Source organism: Ambystoma mexicanum, chromosome 1p (genome assembly GCF_040938575.1).
Source record: "Ambystoma mexicanum isolate Mex_15411 chromosome 1p, UKY_AmexF1_1, whole genome shotgun sequence".
NCBI lineage: Eukaryota > Metazoa > Chordata > Amphibia > Caudata > Ambystomatidae > Ambystoma > Ambystoma mexicanum.
In genome coordinates, this window is record NC_090921.1 from 512,464,138 (window position 1) to 512,491,072 (window position 26,935).

A 26,935-nucleotide genomic window follows, 5' to 3' on the forward strand; every position below is an offset into this window, starting at 1 on the left:
CACTTTCCCTGCGCTCTTACTGATCTGTCTCCCACAAAGTACCACCCTGATCAGGCCTGTTCCCCCCCTTTCCTTGCACACTTACTGATCTGCTCCACGATGAAGAGGTGCAGTCTGCTTGCAGATCCCAAGGGGTTGACGGCAGTCACGTTGAATACATAGGGCGATATGGAAAACATCTCGAAGTCCCTTATGGTGCAGCTGTTGGGCTTGAGCTGGGATTGGACGCACTCCATGTGGGCTTCCTTGTGCCCCATGCCCATCCTGGAAGACAAGAGCAAGGGGTTAATGGGAACATGGTGGGACAGGGTCTCTTTCTGGTTTCATGGGATTTGTCCATCTTCTAGCCATGAGACAAGGGCCGAAAAGTCTCTATATATATATGTGCTACACAATCTTGTAATAATTCTGACAGACTGCTTTTTAATTGCCAAGTTAAGGGCTGTTTTGAACAGAGGTCAAGTGGTGGTCCTGATGTGGAAGACAAACTTGCCCTTTGACAGCAGGAATTCCACAAACACGATCACTTTCGTTTTAAAATTGCATCGACAAGTTATGCTTGGTTCACATTTTTAGGTGTAACCCCCATTTTTGACGATCAACGAGAGACTTGTGTGGTGCAGAAAAGTGCACTTTGCTATCTCCTTGTGCATATCTGATCTGCTCCGTCAACTGGAAATGGGGAAGCATAGACAGGATGGGGATGTGAAAGTGCTGCTGTGGGAGGGGGAAGATCTACATTCTAAACTGGAACCTCTAGCATACGTTGGTGGTTTAAGCTGGAATCGCAACTGAGTGAAGCAGATGCCACCCCTCTCTTGTAAACTCCCCCAGAAGTCCCTGGTCTAGAAATGACTTATTGAGAATGCCTTTCCAAGTAAAACATTGAACGCAGCATGGAACAAGACACCTGGATTTCCAGCAAATGGCCTATTAAGCCCCCCGTCCCACACACATACATAGTGCAGCGGTGCTCTCAGCCAATTAAACCTCCCTTGGAGCTAGCAGCCACTCACACGCTAAGAGATGAAGTGGTTCTGGGTGTGAGCTGATCTTATAAAATCTACATAATGGAGCTGATTGGCAGAAAACGACAGTGCCTGATTATCTGAGCGCCCAATCAGATTTCAGGTGAGAGCTGCCGGCCGGTAGGGGATCCTGGGACAGGAAATCAAAATTACAAATCCATCAGCAGAGGTTTGCTTTCACAGGCAAGTGAATACAGCCCATCAAATTTAATAAATTCTCTTGTAAGGAAGCATGTGTGCGTGCTGTCTTTCAGTTGAGTGTGCCTGTGAAACCTGCATTATTGGAGAGACAAGCCAGTGTCGTTCAATCACTGCACAGCCCATTGAGGTTTCACCATGATTTTTTGTCTGTCAGACTATCCAGGTGCTGTACAGAATCCACAAATGGAACCATTGCACCCAGGCATCACACTGTTTAGCTGTGGAATGTTCAAGCCATGGAACCAATCGCCCGCATTGCATAGTCCAGCCAGCACCCCAACAGCCAAGCTGGGAGTACTGCAGCACTGCAGAGGACTTCACTGCACCCAGCCACATTATCTATGGGCAAAAGAGATTCTGGTGTAAAACAATATTCACTGTGAAGTCAGGTGGTGTGTGTCAGGATGCTCCGGGTGCTGTCGACATTGAAGAGGCATTCCTCATCTCAGCCATATGTCTGGGTCGCCCAGGAAAACGGAGGAAGCCGCAATGCTCTGTCTCAATTCTGATCACTGACATGCCCATTTTGAATGAACATGGAGACTCCGTAAACATTATGTCTGTGACGCAGTTTAAAAGGTTCAGACCCGCACCAGTATTACAACCGCCTATGGTGGCTTATCACCTTTGCCTCTGGATGGTGAGTTTAGGACAAGAGTGTGCAATGAGAACGAAGCGGTTGAGGCAACGTTCTACGTGACCCCAGTGGCCAAAGGCACACTACTGAGCTGCTCCACAGCCAAAGACCTGGGGCTGGTTCAATTTGCGTTCCAAGTGTATCAGAATGACATAGACTCCCTGTTAGCAAGATTCCTAGGTCTTTTTCGAAGACCGGATGCCTCAAAGGGCAGGAAGTACACCTGCATGTTTACACATCAGTCCAACCAGTAGCCCTGTGCCACAGACAGATACCATTTCACCTGCCAACTTGAGAAAGCAGAAATCATTGAATAGGTGGAAGGTCCCAAGCCCTGGATATCCGCTATTGTGGTTACCAGCAAGCCCAAATGCTCCAAAGAGATCTGAATTTGTGTGGACACGAGCCTGCCCAATAAAGCCATACACAGAGAGTGGAACCCAACACCCACCCTTGACGACATCCTGGCTGATCTGCGCCACAGTGTTTTCCACCCTCGAACTAAAAGCTGGCTAACGCCAGGTCCAACTACATGCCGACTCTAGACCCATAAATACCATCTCTTCAAATGTGGGATTGTTCCATTAGAAGCATCTGAGCTTCGCAGTGTCTTTGGCAGCAGGGGTGTTCCAGCACACCATCCACGGCGTGGTGGCTGGTTTCGCTGGGGTTTTGAGTGTGAGCGATGATGTGCTCATCTATTCCCAGTCCCTCAAAGATCGCATGTCTCGGCTGGCAGCCATGCTGGAGAGGAAACAGGAGGAAATGCTGATTCATGGAGTCGAAGGTTGATTTCTTTGGATTTGGCTTCTACTATAGGGGTTTATCCCCAGATCCACGAATAGTCAAAGACATCAAGAATGCTGAGGGCCCAGCATCTCAGTCAGAAGTCAGGAGCTTTCTAGGGAGGGTGAACTTATGCAGCAGGTTCATCCCCAATCTTGCAATGCTCACGCAGCTGGGGCATGCGTAACAGGAGGCGTTTCGTGCCAACAAGGAAGCAATGGTGGCTGACACCATCATGGCATACGTTGTCTCGACCAAGCCACCACTGAGCTCATGGTGGATGCTAGCCCTGCCTGCCTCGGCACGGTTCTACTACAGGTCACCGACCAAGGCGAAAGGAAGCCAATATTGTACGCCAGCAAGGCCCTGACTCCCAAGAGTGACAGTACTCTCAGATCGAGAGGAAACAGCTTGCGTCCTGTAGGGGTGCAGGCACTTCCATATACACATTTATCGACATCCCGTTACAGTGTTCATGGACCACAAACCTCTCCTGCCGATCATGGGTGTATCAGCACCCCACCCTCCAACAGGGCTCATTACGGAGTTACACTATTGTTCAGAACAGGAGTGGACAACCCGACAGATTATTTGTCTCGTCACCCATGTGGACAGCTGCCGAAGAGCAACCTGGATGGCGAAGGCACAGAGGAGTTTGTAGCAATGATCACCAGAGCTGCTGTGCCCCGGACCATGCCGAGGGTGGATATCACTGCTGTGGCACACCAGGACACAGGATTGCAAGATCTCATTGGTGAGCTGCAGGCGGGACAATGGAGAGGATTTCTGTCTATGACACAGCATAAAACACCATAGGCCCAGGCATTCCTTCAAAGGAACTGGAATGTGAGGAGTGAGCTGTCGTTGGGCCAAGAGGTGGTTCTCCATCACGGGACTCAATTGCTCATCCGGGTGATACTCCGGGATCTTGTATACAGCCTCTCGCATTTGGGACAGCAAGGCGCAAGCAAAACCAAAGCTTGCCTCTGAGAAAAGGTGTGGTTTCCAGACATGGAAAAGAAAGTGGACATGGCCATACATCGTTGCACATGTTGCATAGCTGCCAGACCACTAGTGAAGGGACTGTTGATAGCCTCACCCGAGAAAGCCTCTGTCCCTTGGTGAGTGTGCAGCCTTGACTTTGGCACCATACTGCAATCCCAACACTATCTAGTGGTGCTGGACGAGTTCTTGTGAGATCCGCTGGTGCATATTGTGGAGTCCACAGCAGCTAGTACAATCATCCCTATCCTTGAAGAGATGTTCGCAGCCCATGGAATCCCTGAGTCTGTATGGTCCGACAATGGATCCTCTTTTCAGAGTGAAGAGCTTGCAAGGTTTTCGGACTTCTATGGAGTGGTGCACAAGCGCATCACCCCCCGCTGGCAAAGGGCTAATGGAGATGGGGAAAGGTATATGCAGACCCTGAATAAGGCATTCCGAATAGCTGTAGATAAAGATCAGCCGCTGGAGCAAGCACTCATGTTATTTCTCTTGGCATACCACACCACGCCCCACTCCATCCCTGGTGTCACACCGATGGACGCTTTCCTGGTGCACCAAGTTGACGTTGCTCATCCCTGAACATGAGTCATGGCAAATGACGGTGATGGACCCCATGAAAATACAGAAAGCGCATTAACTGGCCAATGAGAGGAAATCCGCCCATCAAAGACTATACAGTCAACGGATGGAAATGGGTGATCAAGTGCTAGCGAGGAAAAGAAGTATGTTAAGAGACTAATGGCAGAACATGTCAACTGTATACATATTTACAATTTGTGCGTGACATTATCCTGATGAGTGGGATGGAGTCAGTGTGTGTGCAGTAGTGCGGGAGATGCCCTTTCCCTGGCCGACAAGTGGAGTTTCACTTATATGCTGGCTTTAATGTCTGGGGTAAGGGCAATCCAGTGGCGTGGGGCAAGTAGAGAGAAGGAGCAGAAGCGGGAGGGGGCAAAGCGGGCACAGGGACGAAAAGGTTGTAGAGCTAAGAGGATCACAGGCTTTGAGATGGGGAGTTGAGAGAGATGCAGTCAGTGAGGTCGAAGGGGGCAAGATCATGGGGAGATTTGTAAACGTGGAGTAGGAACATAAGGAGAGCAATTTTGCTTGGATGGCCATCCAGAATGGGAATGGTGTGGAGAGATCTAGGTAGGTTGTAGAGGGTGCATGTAGAACTTTGTATAAAACGGAGATGGGATAGAAGGTGACACCCAGAAGTTGGGTCGAGGAGTAGTCCAGTGTGCGGAGCACAAGGGTCAAGATCATGGTTTTGGCTTATTGATTGGTGAGGTAGGGGGGGACTTCATTAAAATTCAGAAGGTTAGTCCTGGCAGCAGTGGCCACAATGATTTCTTTGAGTCTTAGGTTACAATCACACTGTCATGGAGAGGTGTGAGGTTGTGAGCCTTGGGTGAAGGAGTAGGGAGGTCAGTAGGCAAGGAAATGAGAGATGAGAAAGTGGGGATAACATTAGAGGCAGGTAGAAACATGACATCTTTCCAGGAGGAGTTTAGCATCAGGCAGTGTATAGCCATTCATTGACAGACGGCTGTCAGGCAGCTGGTGAGGCATTCCAAAATAGAAAGACTGAAGGAAGGAAAGGAGAAAACGCTCTTGGGATCATCGGCGGGGAGGTGGTAGACAAAGCCAAAGGGTGAGATGAGTTAGCTGGGGTGGTGTGGGGGGGTGAGGTGCACAGAGTAAAGATGCTTGGCCCTAATACAGATCCTTGGGGGACTCCCAGAGAAAGGGGTTTGGGTGAGGTCAACCATGGTATCCTTGAATGGAGGAGAGCTTGCAGGGACAAATGGTCCAGTGTCAATGTCTGCACAACAATCCACTACTCTAAAGATAAAGGGTAGTTGAGAGTGTTGAGCAGTGGTGAGAAGGTTGGTCACATGGATAAGAGAGCCTTATTGGAGGGGTCACAGAGTGAGTGATTGTCCAGGTATTTGACAATACAGTTGAATAAACCTCTCCCCGTTGTGTTTAGACTGGTTGGAGAGGAGAGGGACATGTCTGTAAAATGTGGAATTGGTAGGCTCAGAAATAGTTTATTAATTTCAGGAATGACGTTCACTATTTCGTAGCAGGTAGGGAAGATGCCTGAGAGTAGGGAGAGATTGTAGAGGGAGGAAAGGTAGCAGGAGATAACAGGTACAAGCACTGTAATTGTCCACGGTGCCAAGGGGGTGATCGGAGGATAGGATTGGTTAGCTGAAAGGAGAGTGGGTAGACGTTCAGTGAAGGAGGTGGGAGAGAAGTTGGAAAATGAAGAGATGGTTAGGGCTGAAAGGAGGTGGAGAGAAGAAGTGAGGGAGTGAGAGAGATAAGAGGTTCTACCAGGGGACCCGCATTTAAGTGATTTGGGAGGCAACGTCTTTAGTAGCGAGTGTGGAGGATAAGGAATGTTTTTTTTCTTCGGGGAAAGCATCGTATGGAATGGCAAGGAAAGTTTACTGGGTGGGAGCTGAGTTAGGGTATACGGTCAGTATAGAAAGAGGACTGGCAGTGAGAAGGGCAGAAGTGAGAGCAAGGAGAGTCGTTATAGGCAATGAGGAGAATACAGGAACAATCCTTGTGGGAGAAATATAGGTGAAGGCGCACAGTTGTCTTTGTCTTCAACTGTTTTATGGCTGGGGAGATCCAAGGATGTGGGGGGGATGGGGAAGAGTGAGCAGGATTGTTATAATCAAACACGTTATTGTACTTGACAAAGATGAGTTTAATCGAGTGGGTATGTGGGGAAGAGAGACCTTGAAGGGAGTACTCGACTTTGTCCAGTTTGGGGCCATGAAGGTAGGCTTGAACTTCCTTTTGGTAAAGGAATAAGAAGGTGGGGTGCAAGAGGTGGTGGAAGAGAGATGGTGAAGTGAATAAGTGAGTGGTCAGAGGCAGATGGGTCGATGAAGAGTAGAAGAACTGAGAGAGGAGGGTAAGAAGATTAGATCATGAGAGTTACTACCGGTATGAGTCGGAATGTTATGCAGGACGATCAGAGAGTGATCAGAGAGAGTGGAGTCAGCGTGTAGCTGGTGGGCCTGAATATTGTTGGAGATTGACGTTGTTCATTATGACCGTCTGGACATCGGCTGGGATTGAATCGAGAGGCTGCTCAAGTTCAGAGAAAAAGACGTTGGGGTTCTGGTCAGGCAGTAGAAGAGGAGGATGTTAAATGGGGTGGAAGGGAAAAGTTGACTGGAAATATGTTCATAGAAAGAGCGAGTAAAGTAAAAGGGGAAGAGTGTTTGATGCTGCGCCTTTGTTGATCATTAGGCTAATAGCAACACCTTTTTGGCAAGACAAGGAGACTGGGAGAAGGTGGCAAAGGCAGTGTGGGGGAAAACCAGAGTGGCCTTGTTGTGGAGCAGATCCAGGTTTCAGTGACAAGCATCATTGAGAGTTTGAGGTGATGGAGTCGGAGTGGCCAGTGATGAAGTTTAATTGGTGAGGGATTGGTCATTCAAGAGGGTCAGAGTAAGGTCAATAGGTGAGTCATGGGGTGAAGATGCAGGTGGGAGAGTATCTGAAGGAAGACAGACAGGGTAGGTGAGGATGAAATGGGTCATAAGCCATCGAAGGGTGTTGGCAGGTTGCTGTTTAGAGGGAGTTCCGAGGATGAGAAGGGGGATAAAAGGGATGCCAGGGGATACAGTGAAACAGAGCATGGGGGTATGCTGATTTCCCAAAGGAGAGGGAGAGAAAGTATCGCTAGGAGGAGAATAGGATAAGTAGACGCATGGCAAGTTGAGGCGAGTAGGACGGCCTTCATGTGGATGGCCTACAAGAATTGCAGGGACATAGTGGTTACCTTGATATTCATTGGAACTAGCCTTCTGTGGTATAACCTTTGAACAGCATTACATTATAATGCAAACGTTGTAGGTAAGTAGTCTGATCTAAACCCACATTTCATGGGGGACTGAGTCTAGTCCTTACCAGTATGTAGTGATGAAGGATGTGTTAAGCATCGTCTCCTGCTCCAGCCTCCATGAACAGTGCACACTTTCTGGGTATCCCACTGCCCAGCACTGGGCCACTGGCCTTTCAGGAGGGTCTGTAATAATAAGAAGCCATAAAACATGAACAACACGGACCCTATGAACACATGCAGTGTTGGACAGATAACAGGCCCATGTGACCCCATCAGGGAATACGGCAAGGCCATAACGCCGGTAGGGACTCAAGGAATACTAAGCATTGTGCAGATATACAGAGGAGAAACCCACTGAGGCTTCTCTCTATGTGGTGCTGGTCCACTGTATTTAACGTAGGGATGTTTAAGATTTATGATATTCCAGTTAGTGATATTTATAAATAAATCATGCTTTCAAAACTTCCAGCTCTCCAAGAGGGGTGTATTTAAATGTCCTGATGATAGGCTACCCCCAACTATCTCCGCAGACACCCACAGAATTCCCTGTGCTTTATCATCAAGACAATAAGAGCTTGAGAGACAGTACAATATGACTCCTGAACCCCCTCGGCCTCTGAGATCCCCTGATCTCAACTCCCATGCCCACTTACTGCTGACGTCCAGACCAGCTGACACCCAAGGAACTTGTCCAATCCTCATCAACACACCCGGATAACGGAACCACCTGCACTTGCCTTGAACAACAGTGCAGACATGCTATGAACCGGCCGTCCCAGGACTGGACCAAGTTCCATGGGACCTCCATTACTTACACTTGGAGCTTCAGGACCGCAGACCACAGGCTTGTTGTATTGTTGACCTCCCCATCCACAGCCTTTCTCTTCCACCCTTTCCCCTCACCCATCACCCCCCTACAACCACCATTTAAAAATAGTTTAGAGTTCTTCTGTCTGAGCTCAGAAGTTAGTGTACGAACACTGATGAGGGTGGGAACAGCTGAACCTGTACTCTAAAAGCACTCTGCTTCTATGGCTTTCCCAAGAAACGCCCTTGATTGAATGTGCAAGAGACAGAAGGCAGACAGGGCTCTTAAGTATTGAGTTGCCTTTGAAGCATGTCACCCTGAGTTTTCATTCCTGTCTTCAAATACTCAGAAGTTAAACATTGCTGCAGACCTTGCACACTTCGGAACAGTAGTTACTCACACACCTCATGTATGTATGCTTCATCAAACATCCTCTCAGTGCTAGCTCTGCATTGTGGTGGGTCGGAAGATGGAGTCGGACACACTTTGGACATTCTGGTTTTCTTTTTAATACAATTATTTTAAAAAACTAAAGGTGCTTGTCTGTCATCAGGAGGTTCAAAGCAAATTTCCTCAGTCCAAAACCGAACTCTAGCTGACCCTACCACTAATATGAACAAAATAAGAGGCCAAAACAATGTCTCTCTTCTCCTGGTCGTTCCCTTTTTATGCCTCCTTTCGTCCAGCTTTCTTTCTGGTTTTTATCTTGTCTCCTTGCAATGCTACTTTACAAATGTCTTTTGTTTAGAACTACTCTACTTATGATGTTCCTCTTTGGGACTCTCTTGGATTTTTATTCATCAGCTCTTGAAGCTTGTTCCAAAGAATCCTGGGTAATGTACTCTCTTTACAGGAAGGCGTATTGGAGTTTTCCTTGAGATACTTTCTCAGGTTCTTGCCTTTGATTTTAGGTCTCTCCTGTTCTTGAGATTTAGCTCATCCTGGGTTCTGTAAGATTATTTTCAAATTAGAAATCCCCCTCTCCTGAATCTGTCTACTGGATTATTTCTCTTAGTAATCAACTCACTTGACAGTCTTAGTTCACAACACTTGTTACACCTTTTATTGACGTGTCCTCTCCCCTATTCAACCACGACTTCATGGGGCCTGTTCCCTTCTACACATGGTATTTGTTTCTACTTTCTTTTAGCTTTCCAAACAACCTTATTTGTAATGTTCTTTAATGGTTTCTCATATCCTCATTTAGGCTGCCTTATAGTTTTTATTTCGCTCTATGGGTTTTTATGAGTTTCTCTCCTCACATTAAGCTGTCCCAGCAGTCTCCCGCTTCTCTGTTCACCCCGGTGCCTTCTTTTGTGCTGGAAAACGTTGCGTGCATCAGCACTTGCTCCGGTACTCGACTTTGCCTTCTGGTGTCTCGCTCTCAGACGTCGCCGGCGTTCCGTTCTCGGCCTTGCTTTAGCAAGCGGCCATCTGTAGGCGCTGGCGGATAGGAGCTGTGAGTGCTCCCTGCTGCTGTAGTCCTGGCGTCGTTCCACAGGCATCTTGCACACCACGGTACAACCTCGGTCGCGCCACCACCGTTGACGGTTCTCCTCTCCCCATTCAAGCAACAGATTCACTGTTACTGGTTATCGGTGGTCCTCGACTTGACATTCTTCGCCTCTCCACAAGTCATAAGCTCTGCGGCTTACTTCTGCTCCACCTCTTCAAGGCGCAATTACTTCAAATACTTTCTCTCATCTGGTGCTTTACTCATCCCAGTTATTTAAAGATCTCTTCTGAAAGAGATGTCTTCTTTTCTTTTGTATGGTTGGTTTGATTCAATAATGCCTGAATGCCACTATAAGGAGGACATTTTATTCTGCATGGAAGGCAGTACCATATATGCAGACAGGGTGTTTGTCTAGGGAGTTAATCGTGTGAACGAGAGTCCTTGTCCCCCTAGGTAAACCCTGCTCCTTTAGTTGCAACCAATAACAATATCTAGTTAGTTTACAATTGTTGTTTGACCTACAGAGCAGAGTTGATCTACAGAGCTTTGACTGCTATTCCTTCATCCATCCACAGAAGCAGAGTGCCCGCAAAATAACAGGTTAGTTACAGTACTGTGTGTTCTTAACTCCTGGTTCTGGTATTTTCTCATTATAATAGTATCCTCTGTTTTCTTGCAGATGGGCACCATGCTGTCTCCTTTATCACCTTCCTGGTGAAATTGCTCTTTCATGTGAATCTTGTATTCACCCGTATATCGTACCTTGTGTGAGGCCTTGCTTCATAGGAAAGGTCGTCCTCCTTGAGGAGACCCTCTAGTGGGTTCTGAATATTAGCTGCTGCAGTGAGAAACTGACACATGGTAACTTGATGGTCTACCTAAACCCTAAAAGGTAGTATACATTCAAGATGGCCACCACCTTGCACACATCTGAATAGTTGAACTTTTGTAGAGCCCGTGGTTTGCTTCGTTTTGCCACCTATAAGGCAACATAGCTCCTGTTTTTGGCGTTTGCCGCTGCAAAAGATTCAGCAGTCTGGAGATGGAGGTCTGTCCGCACGGAGGGTTCATGGAGCTGTATAATCATTAATTACTGTGAATACCACGGGTCATAAGTGTTGGGAGACAAAGAGAAAGCAGTGAATTCCCCTTGTCAAAGTCCATATAGGCCTGGGGGTTCCAAAAATTGAGCCTAGGCACTGGATGGGCCTATACAGGCCCTGTGATGTTGGTCCTTCTCCTGGCTTTCACACGACGTAAGAGTCCCAAAATTGTGTAAAAATGCACAAAACCAGCATGGGCATGCAGGTCATAACTCCCACTTCCAATTTTTCCAAAAATTAGGCCCGTGATGTACTCACGCTCCAAACCGGAGCCTTGCGAAGTTTCACGGCCTACAAGACAAAATGGCCGCCGGCCGCGTGTGCGTCCCGCGACCCGGCATGAAGCGAAGCGATGCTTCGTTCCGCTTCCATTCAAAAATTCGGAATAAACAATTTCACCGCCGGGCCCGGGTCTCCCTCATCACTCGTCGCCACTGTTGGGGGCGGGTCAGAGCCCCCACGCGGTCCCGTAAGCCCTGTCACCCAAGGACTCACACGGGCACCAGTCCTTCCAGTTCGGGCTTCCCGGTCGCTCCACCGCGGCCGGGAACGCCCCCTTTATTTATACAAACTGCGGCGGCGTGATACGTCACGCCGCCGCGTGCGCCCATCATCTGGCGGCGCCACACTCCTCCTTTTCCGGGAGGAACAACAGAACGCAATAACATTAACTTTATTAACCAGAAAATCACAGATCTACTTTAAACGCTACTGCACACCCAAAGAAAAAACCCTTTAATGTCATCCACCCAGATCTGCTCACCCCAGTTCACTAGCCATTTGTCCCACGACATATTCGCTGAGGTAGGCAGGTTTCCCTCGCCCAGCCCTCTGGGGGTACCTCCTGCCTACCTCCGGCACGTGACGTCCTTCCACCGCCTCTCCCCGGACGGGGGATTCGGGCGCCGCTTCATAGAGGCCTCCGTCCGCCGGCGTGTCTGGTGGATCCGGTTCAGGTGGGGTGTCAGTTAGTGGATCACCCAGCTTCTTGAAGAAGCTCACGTTTCGGGTGACAGCTGATCGTCCATCCGAGGCCGTCACCATGGACCCCTTCACCGCCACTACATCCAGGGGCTCCGGTTCATAGGGGAGTGATAGCTTCCCGTGGGGTTGTCGATTACGGATGAGGACCTCATCCCCTAGTTCAAGTCTCTGAGGGCGGAGACCCCGGCGCAGGTTTTCTTGTTCAATTCGGACTCGCCTTTGAGCCTCTACCCGCTCATTATCGATGACCCCCGGTTCTTTCTCCCCAACTTCCGGCAGCAGCCCCCGGGGGCATCTCTTGAATAACACCTCTGCCGGAGCCACTCCTGTGGCTGCATGTGGGGTGGTGCGGTACACCCGAAGGAACTGATAGAGGGCCCGTTGTAAAGATTGGCCCTGCCCTTGAGCAATCCGGAAGGTTTTGTTTAGGGTCCGCATCAGTCTCTCTGCATCCCCGTTCGCTCGAGGCCACAGGGGGGATATCTTCCGGTGTTGTATTCCGCAGCTCTCCAGCAGCTCGGAGAATCGCTCACGTTGGAAGGGCGATCCATTGTCGGAGCATAGGGTGTGGGGAAAACCATGGGCCGCAAACATTTTCTCCATCCCTACCGCCACATGCTCAAAGGCTACTGAGTCAACGAACTCCACTTCGGGGTATCTCGAGTATTCATCGACTAGCACCAGGAAATGGGTACCCACTGATGTTGAGCCAAAGTCGGCGTGGACGATCTCCCACGGCCTCGTGCCTCGGGGCATGGCCTCAATGGCGGGTTCACGTTGCAGAGGGGAGGCCGCCTGACACCATACGCAGGCCGCCACAAAGTCATCCACCCTTTTCTCTAACTCTGGAAACCAGACCTTTGAGCGGAGCCGCGCCTTGGTCTTGGCGGCGCCCTGATGGCCATGGTGGGCGAGATGGATCACCTCCGCCACCTTTGCCTGTGGGACAACAATCCTGTCACTCCGGAGCAGCAGCCCAGAGTCCGAGACCGACAGCTCCTCCTTTACCTTCCACAGCTGCTCCAATACTGTTTTGGCTTCTTGCGTGCGTCCGGCCCCTGCTTCGAGGATGGACTTCCACGACCCACTGTGCATTGAGTCTTTTAGAATTCGAAAGCACTCGTCCTCAGCTGCCGCAGCCTCCAACTCCTCTAGGGACATCGCGTTTGGTGTTGCCGCTTCCACCACCATGCGAACATGACTGTCCGCTTCCTCTCTGCAGGTGTCATATCCCTCTCCCCCGCACACTCCCGGGTGACGAGATAGATAGTCCGCGGCATTGTTGGCCCCGGGCCTGTACACCAGGGTAACAGAATATTCCAGGAGGGCGAGCATCCACCTCTCGATTCTCGCCGGTGGTTTCGAAGAGGAGCCCACCAGGATCGGAAGCAGTGGTTTGTGGTCAGTAACCACCGTCACCGGGCGACCCAGGACGTAGAGCCGGAAGTGCCTGCAGCCCCACAGCACCGCCAAGGCCTCCCGCTCGATCTGGGAGTACCTCTGTTCAGTCTCAGTGAGGGCCTTGCTAGCATATGCTATAGGTCGAACACTCCCGTTGCGGTCCACCTGCGTCAGCACTGCTCCCAACCCGAAGGGACTTGCATCGACCACGATTTCAGATTCTAGTGCTGGGTCGAAGAATGCCATTGTGTCCTCCGCTGTGAGGGCACCCTTAATGTCCTCGAAAGCGGCTTGTTCAAGGGGGCCCCACTGCCATGGTGATTCTTTCTTGGTCAGCGCCCGGAGTGGCTCAGATCTCGACGCCAAGTTCTGGATGAACCGCCCACAGTAAGTTACCATCCCCGGGAAACTCCTCACGTCGGTCACCGACTCGGGGGCTTTCGCCGCCTTGATGTCCTGGACCTTTTTCGGGTCTGGCGACACCCCCCCTCCTTGAAGATGAATCCGAAAAACTCGATGGAGGAGCGCATGAATTCACATTTTTCCCGGTGAAGGGTGAGGCCCAGAGATTGGAGTCGTTCTAAGGTCTTTCCCAGCCTCCTCATGTGATCCACTTCAGTTTTGGCGAACACCAGGATGTCTTCGCTAATGTTAAGGACGCCCTCCAGATCTGCTAGGGCGCCCCTGATGATATTTTGGAACACTTCAGCGGCAGACGACACCCCGAAGCTCAACCGCTTGTATCGATACAGACCCCGGTGGGTGGTGAAAGTCGTTATGTACCGGGAGTCAGGATGAAGGACGACCTGGTGATAGCCAGCTCGGAGGTCCAGCTTGGAGAAAAATCGAGCCCCTTGAACATCCGCAATGATGTCTTCAATCGTCGGTGTAAGATGCCGCTCCCTTCTGATCGCTTTGTTCGGGAGCCTCATGTCCACGCATATGCGCACTGAGTCAGGTTGCTTGGGCTTTCTGGCCACCACGATCGGGGACACCCAAGGGGTTGGGCCTTCCACTTTCTCGATGATATCCAGGCTCACCAGATTGTCCAGCTCCTTATCCACCAGCCCCCTTAAGTGAAAGGGTACTCGCCGGTGTTTCAGTGCGATGGGTTGCACTGACTCATCGATGTGTAGTCGAATGGGTTCCCCCGTCATCTTTCCGATGCCGCTGAAGTGGGCAGCGTACTTGTCCAGGAGGTCATGTATATCCTCAAGGTGGACGGAGTAGGCGAAGCTCACGATCCCTAATGCCTCTGCAGCTGCACAGCTGAGCAAGGTATTACTGCTCACCGGGGTCACGTAGAATCGAGCCTTAATGTGTGAGCCATCATGTTCCACGTCAGCCACAAAGGCACCGTCCAGCGGTATCGGTTCCTGGCCCCCAAATGCAAATATGCAGGCTCTCGGTGTGGCCAGACCAGGGAGGGGTTTGAGAGAGTCAAAATGTCCTCTGGCCATCACATTGACGGAAGCACCAGTGTCCACGAGCACCGGGACTGGGGAGTGGTTGATCTCCACTACACATCTTGGCTGTCTCCTGCTTTTCCTTTTGAGCGTTTCTACGCTGGAGACAAAAAAAACGTTCTCTTCGTCTTCCTCCTCAGCTCCTTCCGCCTGGGGCTCGACCTCACCCTGCTCCACCTGGGCTACACTGGGCGGTTGGTTCTGGCGCAGAGTCCACAACCGTGCCTGACCCCTCGGCACCATCACTGGCATGGCCGCACGACATACCCGCGAGAAGTGATCGGCCAGCCCACACCTCCCGCAGGTTTTTCCGACCGCAGGGCACTCTGTCATGTGGGGGAGGTCATACCCGCACTTCTGGCACGACTCCCCACTCCTTCCTGCCCTGTCTCGGGGTCCTCCACCTGGGCGTCTCACACCTCGGCCACCTCGCCACACCACACACACTTCCTCAGGCCTGCCCGACCGAGACCCTGCTTCCATCTTGCTGGCTCGGGCCTCCGCTACCTCATGGCATCTGCCCAGCTCCAGTATGCGGGGCAGCGTGATGCCTGGCTCTCTCAGGACCTGCCTCCTGAGCTTGCCAGAGGAGCATGCCTGGATCAGCATCGTGCGCATCATGTCGTCTGCGTCTCCCCATGCACATCCGAGGGAGAGGCGGCGTAAGCGACCGTAGAAAGTGTCCAGTGTTTCCTCTTCCTTCTGCTTAGCCGAAAGCATAACGAACCTCTCATAGTCCACGCTCGCAAGGGGGAGGAAATGCGCGAGGAGCGCCGCCTTCGCTGCATCGTAGGAGTTATTGATGGGAGTAAGTGATTCAAATATTTCCTGGACTGCCGGTCCGGCCGACTATAGCATGGTGGCAATCCGGCTGTCGTCATCCGTCACCTGAGCAGCCCTGAAATACATGTCGAGGCGACTCACCCATCTTCTCCATCGGGGCCCCATGCTCGAGGGTGGGCCCGATGCATCGAACTCAGGAATGGGCTGCAGGGCGGCATGGGCCGCAGGTGCGCGTGCTTGGGCCATAATGGGAAGCCCCGGTTGTCCAGGCAGCAGTCCTGCAGGGGCCTGGATCACCGGTGGAAGGACAGCCTGTTGTTGAGCAGCAGCCTGGCCACGATCGCGGGGACGTGACGCAGCTGCACCACCACTGTCCGAATCATCAGAGTCACCCATGGGTTTGAGCGCACAGGCACCCCCTACCTACTGTCCTGAGGGCCGCAACTCAAACTTCTTCCTCTCCAGGCACCCAACTTGAGGGAGGTTTCTAGGCAGGGCACCAATGGAGGCACAACATGCAGCCAAACCTGATGATGAAGGAGCCAGCGAAGAAACCACAGCGCTTTGATGATGAAGGAGACAAAGAAAAAGCAGTGAATTCCCCTTGTCAAAGTCCATATAGGCCTGGGGGTTCCAAAAATTGAGCCTAGGCACTGGATGGGCCTATACAGGCCCTGTGATGTTGGTCCTTCTCCTGGCTTTCACACGACATAAGAGTCCCAAAATTGTGTAAAAATGCACAAAACCAGCATGGGCATGCAGGTCATAACTCCCACTTCCAATTTTTCCAAAAATTAGGCCCGTGATGTACTCACGCTCCAAACCGGAGCCTTGCGAAGTTTCACGGCCTACAAGACAAAATGGCCGCCGGCCGCGTGTGCGTCCCGCGACCCGGCATGAAGCGAAGCGATGCTTCGTTCCGCTTCCATTCAAAAATTCGGAATAAACAATTTCACCGCCGGGCCCGGGTCTCCCTCATCACTCGTCGCCACTGTTGGGGGCGGGTCAGAGCCCCCACGCGGTCCCGTAAGCCCTGTCACCCAAGGACTCACACGGGCACCAGTCCTTCCAGTTCGGGCTTCCCGGTCGCTCCACCGCGGCCGGGAACGCCCCCTTTATTTATACAAACTGCGGCGGCGTGATACGTCACGCCGCCGCGTGCGCCCGTCATCGGGCGGCGCCACAATAAGGGCAAGTAGAGTTAGTGGGGGTCAGTGTCTTGATGGGTATAGGTAGCGCTAACAGGCACTTTCTCTTTTTACCACTCTAACAGGACACATTTCAGGACTGAGATAATCAGAAGCTTGCAATCAGGTAATCGTAGCCGGATGGTGCCCGTGTAACATTTGTGTAGCCTGGTGGTGTACAACTCACTTGACGTAGTTCCACATTTTCTTCTCTGACACTGATGTATTCACAGGGTAAGTGAGGTTTACCGTCATCGATTTCTTGTTGGATCGTAGATTGATTTTGACAAATAGCTGCATTTAATTCTGACAAGAAGGTCAGAATGCATGGATCATTTGGATTGTTTTGTCTTTTTTTTACAGTACTTGTTTATTGTCCTTGTCTTCATGGGTGGCAGTTAATGAACATCTCATTTTGGTTCATCTTACAGAACCTGCTTTATTCTCCTGATTTTTGCCCTGAGGATGGCTGGGTTACATTAAAATAATAATTAACCCTGACAGCTGAAACTCGAACATCTATTCAACACTACATCAGTGCTAACTGTTTTGCCTTCCTGGCGTAGCTGTTTTTGGCCGCCAGGCCATTTTGTAAAAATGGCACATGAGCATTGATGGTATTCATTGCCTGGACTGTATATATTGCCAGTTCCACTTTTTGCATCCTTTCACAGAATGTGATGATCTGCACTTTTTACTTGCTATTTACACATATATATGGCGTTATGGTTTGTGTAGTGTCTTGTTTATCGTAAGGAGGATAGACTATACCCCTGTATACATTTCTTTTGTTATGTTTGCAGCAATTGCAACATTTATATGTGGTTTGGGAGATTTTAATCCATTGTATGCATTTAACCTTTTATGACAAAATTGTTCGCTTTCACATATAATAAATAATGCATGTCTATGAATCAAGTAGTCATGGAATGTTTTTTGCAATGACTATGTCCCTTTGAAACTTGATTACTGCTTGCTGCTATTTAGTTAGTTTCTATTCAGGTATAGGATCTTTTTTCTTGCGTATGTTGGAGTTTTCCATTGATCTTATCCATTATAGGTAATTTCATGGTATGACCTCGGGTTTGTGGATGATCTGACTTTACCATGCATAGAATGGATGAACTGGAAGTACATGGCGTTTCGGAAGCCTGTGAAGATATATTTGGCATACGATGGCAGCATCTGCACAAGTGAGGCTTCTTCTTGCATGTGGTGGCATTACATGGCATTTCTGAAGTATAGAGACCGCATTTGGCATATTATGGCAGCAGCTGGAAATGTCAGACTTTACCTTACATCTGATGACATACCTGGCATGTGAGGGGAAACAGGCATCAGATAGCATTTTCTGTATACAAGAGGTACACTTGGCATGTTATGGCAGTTCCTCCAAAGGTCGTGCTGCATTAAGCGTATACTTACTATACCTAATGTTTGAGGCTATAACTGCCATAATATGGCCGTAACTAGCCATTTGCAGCTATATTGGTATATTAAGGCAGTGCCCCTGGCCTACATTAGTTCTGCTGGGTGTACCCCTGTCAAATTATGAACCCACCCATGCAATATCAATGCAACATTTTAGTTAAAATATTATTGAAAACTAAAATTGTATTTTGTGTGCCTCAGTAACTATTTATGCATTTATTGTAAGTTTTATAAAGTTGTTTTGACTTCTTACAAGTCTTCAAAAGGTGTCTGACATCACATCAGGTGATATCATCAGGGACCAATATCACCCAACTATGGTGTCATTGGTGGGTGATACCAGTTCTGCTACCCATGGCATTTTGGTGAATTGATGTCCCTGATGTTAGAGCTTAGATGTGTGGTTAACGACAGTGTTGGAGTGAATACTGTATGTGTATGAAATATGATTAAATTATGTGAATAAACTATATTATAACATGCGTTATTCAAATATGAAACCCCTGCAAGAAATTGATTCAGAGAACGAGAAGTGTAGTCAACAGTCATCCATCGCTTTCATCACACACAAGATTGGCCAACACAACTTTTTGCCAATTTTAGCAAGCACTGGGGAGCCGGAGCGCAAGTTATAGATTTCCCAACTTGCTATTAGAACAAAGATGTTCTATTCCCTTCTCACTAGCATAAAGATATAAAGCTAGATGGACAGATGGATAGCTACACATCAACAGGTCATCGGACAGATCGACACACAGATGTCGGATAGATAAATGGAAAGACAGACCGATAGACATTTAGGGTTAATGGAGGGATATGTGTGCCGCAGTTAAAGAACATAAGGAAATAGATGTTGCACTGCCTCTACCAGTGAATAAACCAGCTCTTTCCTTGCTTGTGTTTCTATCATAGAAATGTAATATTGATCAATGCTGTCCTTAGGCAGAGGAATCGACAGGTAGGCCCATAAATGGTACAGTATGGATTAATTTCATATACATAAAATGGATTAGAGGTCCCCTCTTCACAATCAGACCACATCTGCAATATTTCCTTACAGCCCAGTTCCAAGTGCATCTGTGCCAACATCTCTCCGGTGCTTGGTCGGTGACAGCTGTACGCTCCCTCTTGAGCTGCATGGGCTCTTGGCACGGTGAGATGTCCGCCGTTTATCTTCAGATCCCGCCCATCCCTGGGTATCACTGTGCCATTGACTCGCCATTCCACCTGAGCCTCGGGACTAAGATCCAGGCAGCGCAAGTGGACATCTTCACCAATCTTTCCATAACGAAGATCAAGGTGATCTAGAACACAAGAAGGGAACATGAAGTCCATTATGAGGCACCACGATCTGGAATAGAAAGAGCAGATTTTGAACTGAAAGCAACATAGAGAGAGAGAAAGAGAGAGAGAGAGAGAGGCTGTGCTGAATGGTGGCAGTCGTTACAATGTCCATATTGGTGCTTCATTGCTGTGCCTCAACTACAGTTGCCCGTACACATAAATGTGGTCAAAAGTCTTTCTATATGTGAAATATTTAGCTTAGTCACTGCTAGCACCCTGCTTGTATAAGCAATGGGCAGGATGTCCCCGCTGAGGTTTTCTGTGTCAGCACAGCTCCATGCCAATATGGACTGTCATATATTATTTCAGTGGCTCTATTAGGGTAAAGAAATGCACCATGGCATTGACTGCTAGCACAGCTTTGGTGTCATGGAAAGCTTTCTCTTTAATCGCTGTCCACACATACGACACATCTATCTTAGTGAGGATATGCAATGATCTGAAAAAGTGGCCACTCTGGAGATGAATCGATCAAAAATGTCACCATTCCCAAAACATTGCACAACTTTGGTCGAATGGAAGGTGACTTTGTGACATGAAGCCCACTGGCATTTTTTGGAATCGCAAGACACACCAGATGCCTGGAACAGGTATCCACATGATTCTATTCTGGTCTTCAAACATTCACATGTGGACTTGTTTAATGTGAGGCCCTGACAGTGCAACCTGATGTGGATATTGGCAAGATGGCTGCATGTGTTCCTCTTCCAATTGGTGTGAAGGTCATCACTGAACTTGATGACCCCCATTAGTCCTGCTAGCACACTGCAGATCGTTCACTGATAAGCATCGGCAGCTAATGAAATGCCAAAACTGTTTTTCCTACCTTTAAAGACCCAGGTGTGTGAAAAACATGTTCATGAAGTTTCATTCTTTGTGTAAAATGCCTTTGTGCTAACCAGCGCTCACATCCAGTTTCGTGAAGCATTTCACTCCACTCAGACCTGCCACAAATCTTCTATAGTGGGTGTATGCTGCCGCTCACTTCTGATCGCCTTGTTGGGAAGGTGAATGTCTACGCATATGCTTATGCCATCTGGTTGTTTGGTCTTCATGGTCACATCAATGGGGACACCCACCCGGTAGGACCTGTTATCCTTTCTATTATGTCCTCTTTCTCAAGATTGTTCAATTCTTTTTCCTCCTGTTTCTATGGATGAAACAGGACCATGCAATGCTTAAGAGCCACTGGTTGCATTGTCAACTCTATATGTGGCCTCACTGGCAGTCCTATTAAACAATGAATTCCTTGAAAAAGCGTCTTATGTTTTTCCTGCAAACTCGCCACATCTTCTAGGTTTACCCCAAAAGCAAAATGGCCTACTTTCAAGTCTTCAGCCATGTCAAAGCTGTGGAGAGCACCCTTACTAAACCTTCTCACAAAAAAATGGGATTTCATTTCCCTGTCTCTTGCTGTGAAAACCTCATCAATAGGGATTGCTTGTGCCCCCAAACGCATAAATACAAATCCTTGTTGGCATAAATTGCAGTTGAAAGGATAGGGCCTGAAAAGGTATTGTGGACATTACATTGACTGATAAGCTTGCCTCATTAGGACTGGCATGTTTTGCCCCTGAATAATGCCTATACACCTTGATTGACGCCAACACAGCGATTTTGTGCCCAGCACCGGTGATGTGGAATACATGTCTTTGCCCGCCACCAATATTTCTCTGCCTGTCTACTTGAAGCTTGGTCAATTTGCGCTTCTCTGGTTTTCATTGCCTGTATACCTTGGTGGCATCTCAGATGTTGTAAGGTTGTCTACAACAGACATGCCCTGACAAAGGGATTGAGCTTGCCACAGTGACTACACCTCCAACCCCTTGCAACATTCTGTGTGTCATGCTGTTACTCCACACCAGTTACACATGTCGACTTTTTATTCTAATTTTAATTCACTGACATCGTCAATGAATATGTGTTTCATTGCATTTTACATGCTGGCAGCCCTTTTACTGGCTAGTTTGTGGTTCCCAGTTCCAGTATGTGCCTCGAGGATATTCCTGGTTCTCTCAGGACCTGTGGGTGCAATTTGATTGAGAATAGTCCCTGGATGAGTTGTGCCTTTACCAGGCGGCACCTCTCATAGTCCGCAATGGAAATGGGTGTAAAGTGTTCCTCCAACACAGCTTTGCCCGCTGTGTATGATTTGTTAATTGGTTATAGAGTATTGGAAATCGGATGCATTTCCTTTCCCACCATGCAGAGCAGCATAAACGTTTGTGCTTCATCTTCATCCTCACGAGACACCACAAAGAACATGTCCAGCCATCCGTCCCACATGACCCACTGAGGACCACACTGAATGGTGTACATGATATGCCATGGTTGATATCTGGAAGTTCTGCCTGCACAGTTTGGGCATTGTCCATGGAGGAACAGATGAAGATGCAACACTGGATGGAGCCGCTTCATCATCACTCATGATTATCAGCTGTGCACCGACAAGTGCAGTTGTAGCAGCTCTGGCTACGGTTCCTATATGCGCAAGATTTATTGGAAGAGTCTGCACTTTTGTTATATTGTCTCTTAGCGTGTGGAAATGCTGCATGGACTACTCCAACTCCTTTTATCATTTCTGCAGCTACTAATGAGTGGAGGAGGCTTTATAAACCTACCGCAGCACAAAGCGCCAGCGAAGTGCACCGACAAAGGCAGTTGTAGCAGTTGTGCAGTGTGTAGGTTCGGCTTTCCTCATCACACCCACATTTTTTAAGCAGTGAGTGTATCTCAATCTTTTTCAATTTGAACAGTACATTTAATATGTATGCTCTAAGAAGTAAAGCACCTTCCTCACTATATCAACCTGCTATATCTTTCTCTCCATTTACTGTGGGCTTCTGTACAGAGGTGGCCTGTCACTCTACATCTCATATAATGATGAGTTAAGAGTTCATTAGGAACCTGCCGTCATCAAATTTCGAGCCCAGAAAGGAGGCTGTTATAAACAGCAAATTGTTTAAACCAGAGGAAGAGAGTCATCAACTAAGGTCGATCGCTCTTGACTCGAGGGTGATCTCTGACAGCTAAGCAGAAGCAGTGCCATCAGCCAAGGTGTGTGGCAAAACCAAATGCCCCATTGCTGACATGCCCAATACGATGGATCTATCTCTGGCTGATTTATCTTCGGATCCTCTCAATGAATCATTGCTGTTATTAAATTCGCCATTGAAAACTGTACAGATGGCAGCCATAATTCTCCAATTTTTGAATCATCAGCCCTCTCATACAATCCTACTCATTTGACATTGCACTCCGTTCAGTCCATGGGCAATAGAGAAATGGGTAAAGGATCTAATTCCCAAGATTTAGGATTGCCCTCCTTGTTTGCCTTAAATCTCGTCCTAAACTCATTGGTCAAATGATATGAAAATATAAATAATTTTTTTAAAAAACTTTTATTTTTGGTTTTTACAACATAGCAACTCAAGTAAACTCAATGCACAGGTTACCTCCCCCCGCCCTCAAGACTCCCTCCCTCCTCCCTCCATCCCCCGGCACCACCTCCCATTCGCTTGACTGTCTTTTCCCTCCGGGAGCTGCTTAGTCCTTTTTTTCCTCTTGCCACGGATGTGAAGATTTGGAGTCTTTAAGGTGTGGGATTTGGGGACGGGCTTCCCGTTGAGTTTGAGTCAGCGGTTGAAATCAGATATGCAATTTATGGGGCCCAGATGTCTGGTGGTCTCGTGTGGAGTGGCAGGGTCTTTATAAAGTTTGTCTCCACGTCCTGGCTGTAGGTCACGTCTTTGAGCCAGTCTTGGAGGTTCGGAGATGGCCCTCTACCCCAGTGTATTGCAATTCTTCTTCTTGCTAGGACTAGCAGTAGATCCGTTAGTTTACGGAAGAGGGGCAGGAGGTGTTTAGTGAGATCCAAAGTGCCAGAACCGGGTCCGCCTCTAGTCGGGTTCCAGTGATTGCAGATATTTTCTCCAGCACAAGTTCCCAGAAAAGCGCTATCTTTGGGCACGTCCATGCCAGATGGAGGAAGTCTGCTTCTGGAGCTTTACATCTGTCGCATATTGCTGGGGTCGCTGCCCGTTGTCTGTGCCGTTTCGCCGGTGTACAGTATATTTGGTGGATAAAATTGAAGTGAATTTGTTTATATCGTGTATTTAATGAGACTTTTTGTGTTTGTTGGGTGATATACGACCAGTCCTCGTCTTGTGGTTTGTAGGGTTCTTTCCCATCTCTTTTTTTGGTGTTTGGGGGGTAGGCGCCGTATCGTTCAGTAATCACTTGTAGATTTACGAGACTAGCCTTCCATTACCTTGGGATTGGATTACTCCGTGAAGAAGTTGCCATGTCGGGGGCTGTTGAGGAAACGTGGGTAGAGTGTTTTGTAGTGTGTGGAAGGAGTCTATAGTATGTGAATAGGTCCAGGGCGTTGCTTCCTCCTCTCTCCCTGGCTTGTTGTGGGGTAAGAAAGGTGCCTTCAATAAAGAGATCTTCGAGTATTTTTATTTGCAGTTTGTCTGTCCAGTTCAGGTATGTTCTCTCTGTGGTTAGGGGTAGCCCTGCTATGAATCTCCCTGGAATTAATGGAGAGAACCTGGTTTGGACATTGCACTTTATTGCGATCATTTTCCAGATGGAGTGCGTGACCTGGATTATATTAAGTATATTGTGAGGTACCTGGAGATTACCTAGAACTAGTGTTCTGAGGAGAAAAGGTGTTGCCAGTGCCCGTTCGATCTGGACATGGGGCCTGACAAAGTCTGTAGCGTACCAGTGCCCTAGGATTTGGGCTTGGGCGGCCCAGTAATATCGTTTCGGATTGGGTAATGCCAGGCCGCCTCTTCTCACAGGTTGTATGAGTGTGGAATAAGCCACTCTTGCCACCTTGCCCGCCCACACCAAGTCAAGTATTACACTCCGGATCCGTTTTAGAAATTGCTGTGATAATAGAATAGGGATATTTATAAAAAGGTACAGGAATTTGGGGATGAACACTATTTTCACTAGTGAGACACGGCCCCACAGAAAATATAAGTAATGTACTGAAAATGAATTCTAAAGATTTACTCATATGGTGGAAACAAATATTTAACAGGAAATGATCAGCAGCATTCACAAGAGTCTTCATCTGAAATGGTCACAGTAATCTCTAATTCCTCAACTAATGCTGATATGATGAGTCAAAGTTCCAAAGAGGCCATAATCTCTGGGAAACTTCTGTCCGAATCATCCAGTCAAAAATCTATCCTTTTTTCCTAAAGCTTCTCAGAAGAAAAATCATCCTGCAAAAAGTCTAAAAACATCAAATATTCTCATCCACTTAATAATAGCGGTCCGAGAACGTTTTTAAGAACATTGCGCGCTAGCGTACTGGATCAAGATATCAATGAGACTTCTGCAGCTAACAAAAGTACCTCTTTGAAACCAAATGAGGCATCACAGAATAATAAGAAAAGAGGCAAAGGTAACACAAAACAACTAGGCCCAATCCACGAGCAGTGGGTTTGTTCCCGGAACGGTACATACAATGGACCGGCTTGTACCAGATGATTGCACCAAAACCATTAACTGTAGCTTACTGCTGACTAATTTAAGTTGCTTATCGACTTTTATGGATGAGGTGGTGACAACAACAGACTCACATCCCGTTTTATAGTCTAATAAGCGTCCGGAAGTGGCATTAGTTTCTGAGCACGATAGTCACCAACGTTTAGAAGATGATCAATTGTTAACTTCAGTTGCTAACTATAAGTCATTCAAAACCCTAGAAGTAAAAAGGGCAACTGCCCTGGCTAAAAGTAATCTTTCCCTCTCGTCAAATATCCATTCGTCATCTTTGAACCAGTCTGTGAAGAACTCAATGGAGTTACAGTCTGTGGGTCGTAACTTTGGACTGGGAAGTCAAGTGGTCTCTGATAAACCCTCAGAATTTAATGTTAAAATGAATGTCCTATGCAGCACGGTTAGAGAGGTCGAAAATGTTTTAACAATTGAGGGTATTTTTAAAAGTGGTTGAACTATTATTCTAAATCGCCAAGCTGTTTTAGAATTGTTTAATGAAATACTGGTATTGAGAAATATTTTATTTGTTCCAAAGATATAAATGTTATTTATTTTATGGATGAGTTACGAACTGATTTAGTGCATGCTCACTCCTATCTACATTATATTCTTAAACCTATCCTTCTTTAAGTGGAATTTTTCATTTCATTAGGGTAGGGCGTTTTTAGTGTTTCTGGTAAACTTGCCTGCACAGCACAACAACCTAAGATTAGCTGGGACATCGTAAGAATCCCAAAAGCAATTACTCTGGATTTACCAAAAAATCCATTATTTTATGGATAAGCGTGCCATAACGATTGACGATCAGAATACTAACACAGATCATTGGGATAAAGCAGTTTGGACATGGGTGGCGTCGTCTCTGGCAAACCGCAGTTATATGAGTAGGGGTTCTAGGTCAACAACAAAGTCTACGTTTTCAAGTTTTCTCTAGAGGAACACACAGGGTTTTAACCATTTGCTTACCAGATCTGATGCGAATATTGACCTTAGGTCCTTTGAAATCACGCTTTTTCAGGAAGTGTGGCTCTGCGATAAGCCTTTCTTGGATGGTTTTACTGTCTATCTCAATAAAGCAGGAAAAGGGCTTAAGGTCCGCCGTATGGAGGATTACTTGTGGCCATAATAAAATAGTTTTTTGAATCCTCGCTGTGATCTGACGACACCCCGCATTTTTTAGCCATAAAGCTTTTTAGTCAAAAAGCTTTTAGGGGAATTTCGAGTGAACTTTTGGTGATTTCCACCTACTGGAATCCACTTAAAGTTCTACAAGACCTTTATTTAGATACAGTCTCTAACATTTTGCACAGTTGGCCTGAATAGTTCAATTCCAACAATATTATAATAGGGAGTGACTTTAATTGTCTGTGTATAGAAGAGGATCATTTGCTTAAAAGTTTGCTTGAAAATCAATATAAGTCGTCTGCACTGACTAGAGGCATAGCTTTGTTGTAGCTGATGCATCTTTCGGGCCTAGTCAAAACAAATAGGAACATTAGTGGAGATCTTGCAAACCATTTTACTTGGAGAGGATAGTCTCAATAGATCTTATATTCATTTCAAAAGTACTGTTCGAGACATGTATTAATTTATCTATTGTCGACATTATTCTCAGTAATCATGCAACTTTACAATTACTAATTGATTTACAAAGTTGGATGCAATATAGGGGCTTCCCAAAGGAAGTCCTTATAGAATTAAATGGAATCATAAAAACATCAAGATAGTCCATTATCATATGAGTTGCTCAGGGTTTGTCTTTTCTTCTTTAAGTAATGGTAGCAATTTATCGCTGAATTCTATAATTGAGAACATTAATCATTGTATCCTTGAATGTCCTGTCAGATGCAAATCCCCCTGAATAAGAGTTCTACTATTAAAAGGCATGTTTTTGATTCAGGGTGTGACGAATCTAGCAACA

The 26,935-nt window shown here is 47.6% G+C and overlaps 1 protein-coding gene across 1 annotated transcript in view; it reads right to left on the reverse strand.

The window, feature by feature from the left end:
• The window catches only part of EBI3 (Epstein-Barr virus induced 3), a 117,823-nt gene that overhangs the window by 60,692 nt on the left and 30,196 nt on the right, over window positions 1–26,935 (reverse strand). The window contains exons 2-4 of the mRNA XM_069649385.1: window positions 19,209–19,454; window positions 7,597–7,714; window positions 86–264 (exon numbers count right to left, since the gene is read on the reverse strand). Of these exons, the coding sequence (XP_069505486.1) occupies window positions 86–264; window positions 7,597–7,714; window positions 19,209–19,454 (543 nt within the window). The remainder of the gene's footprint in view (window positions 1–85; window positions 265–7,596; window positions 7,715–19,208; window positions 19,455–26,935) is intronic.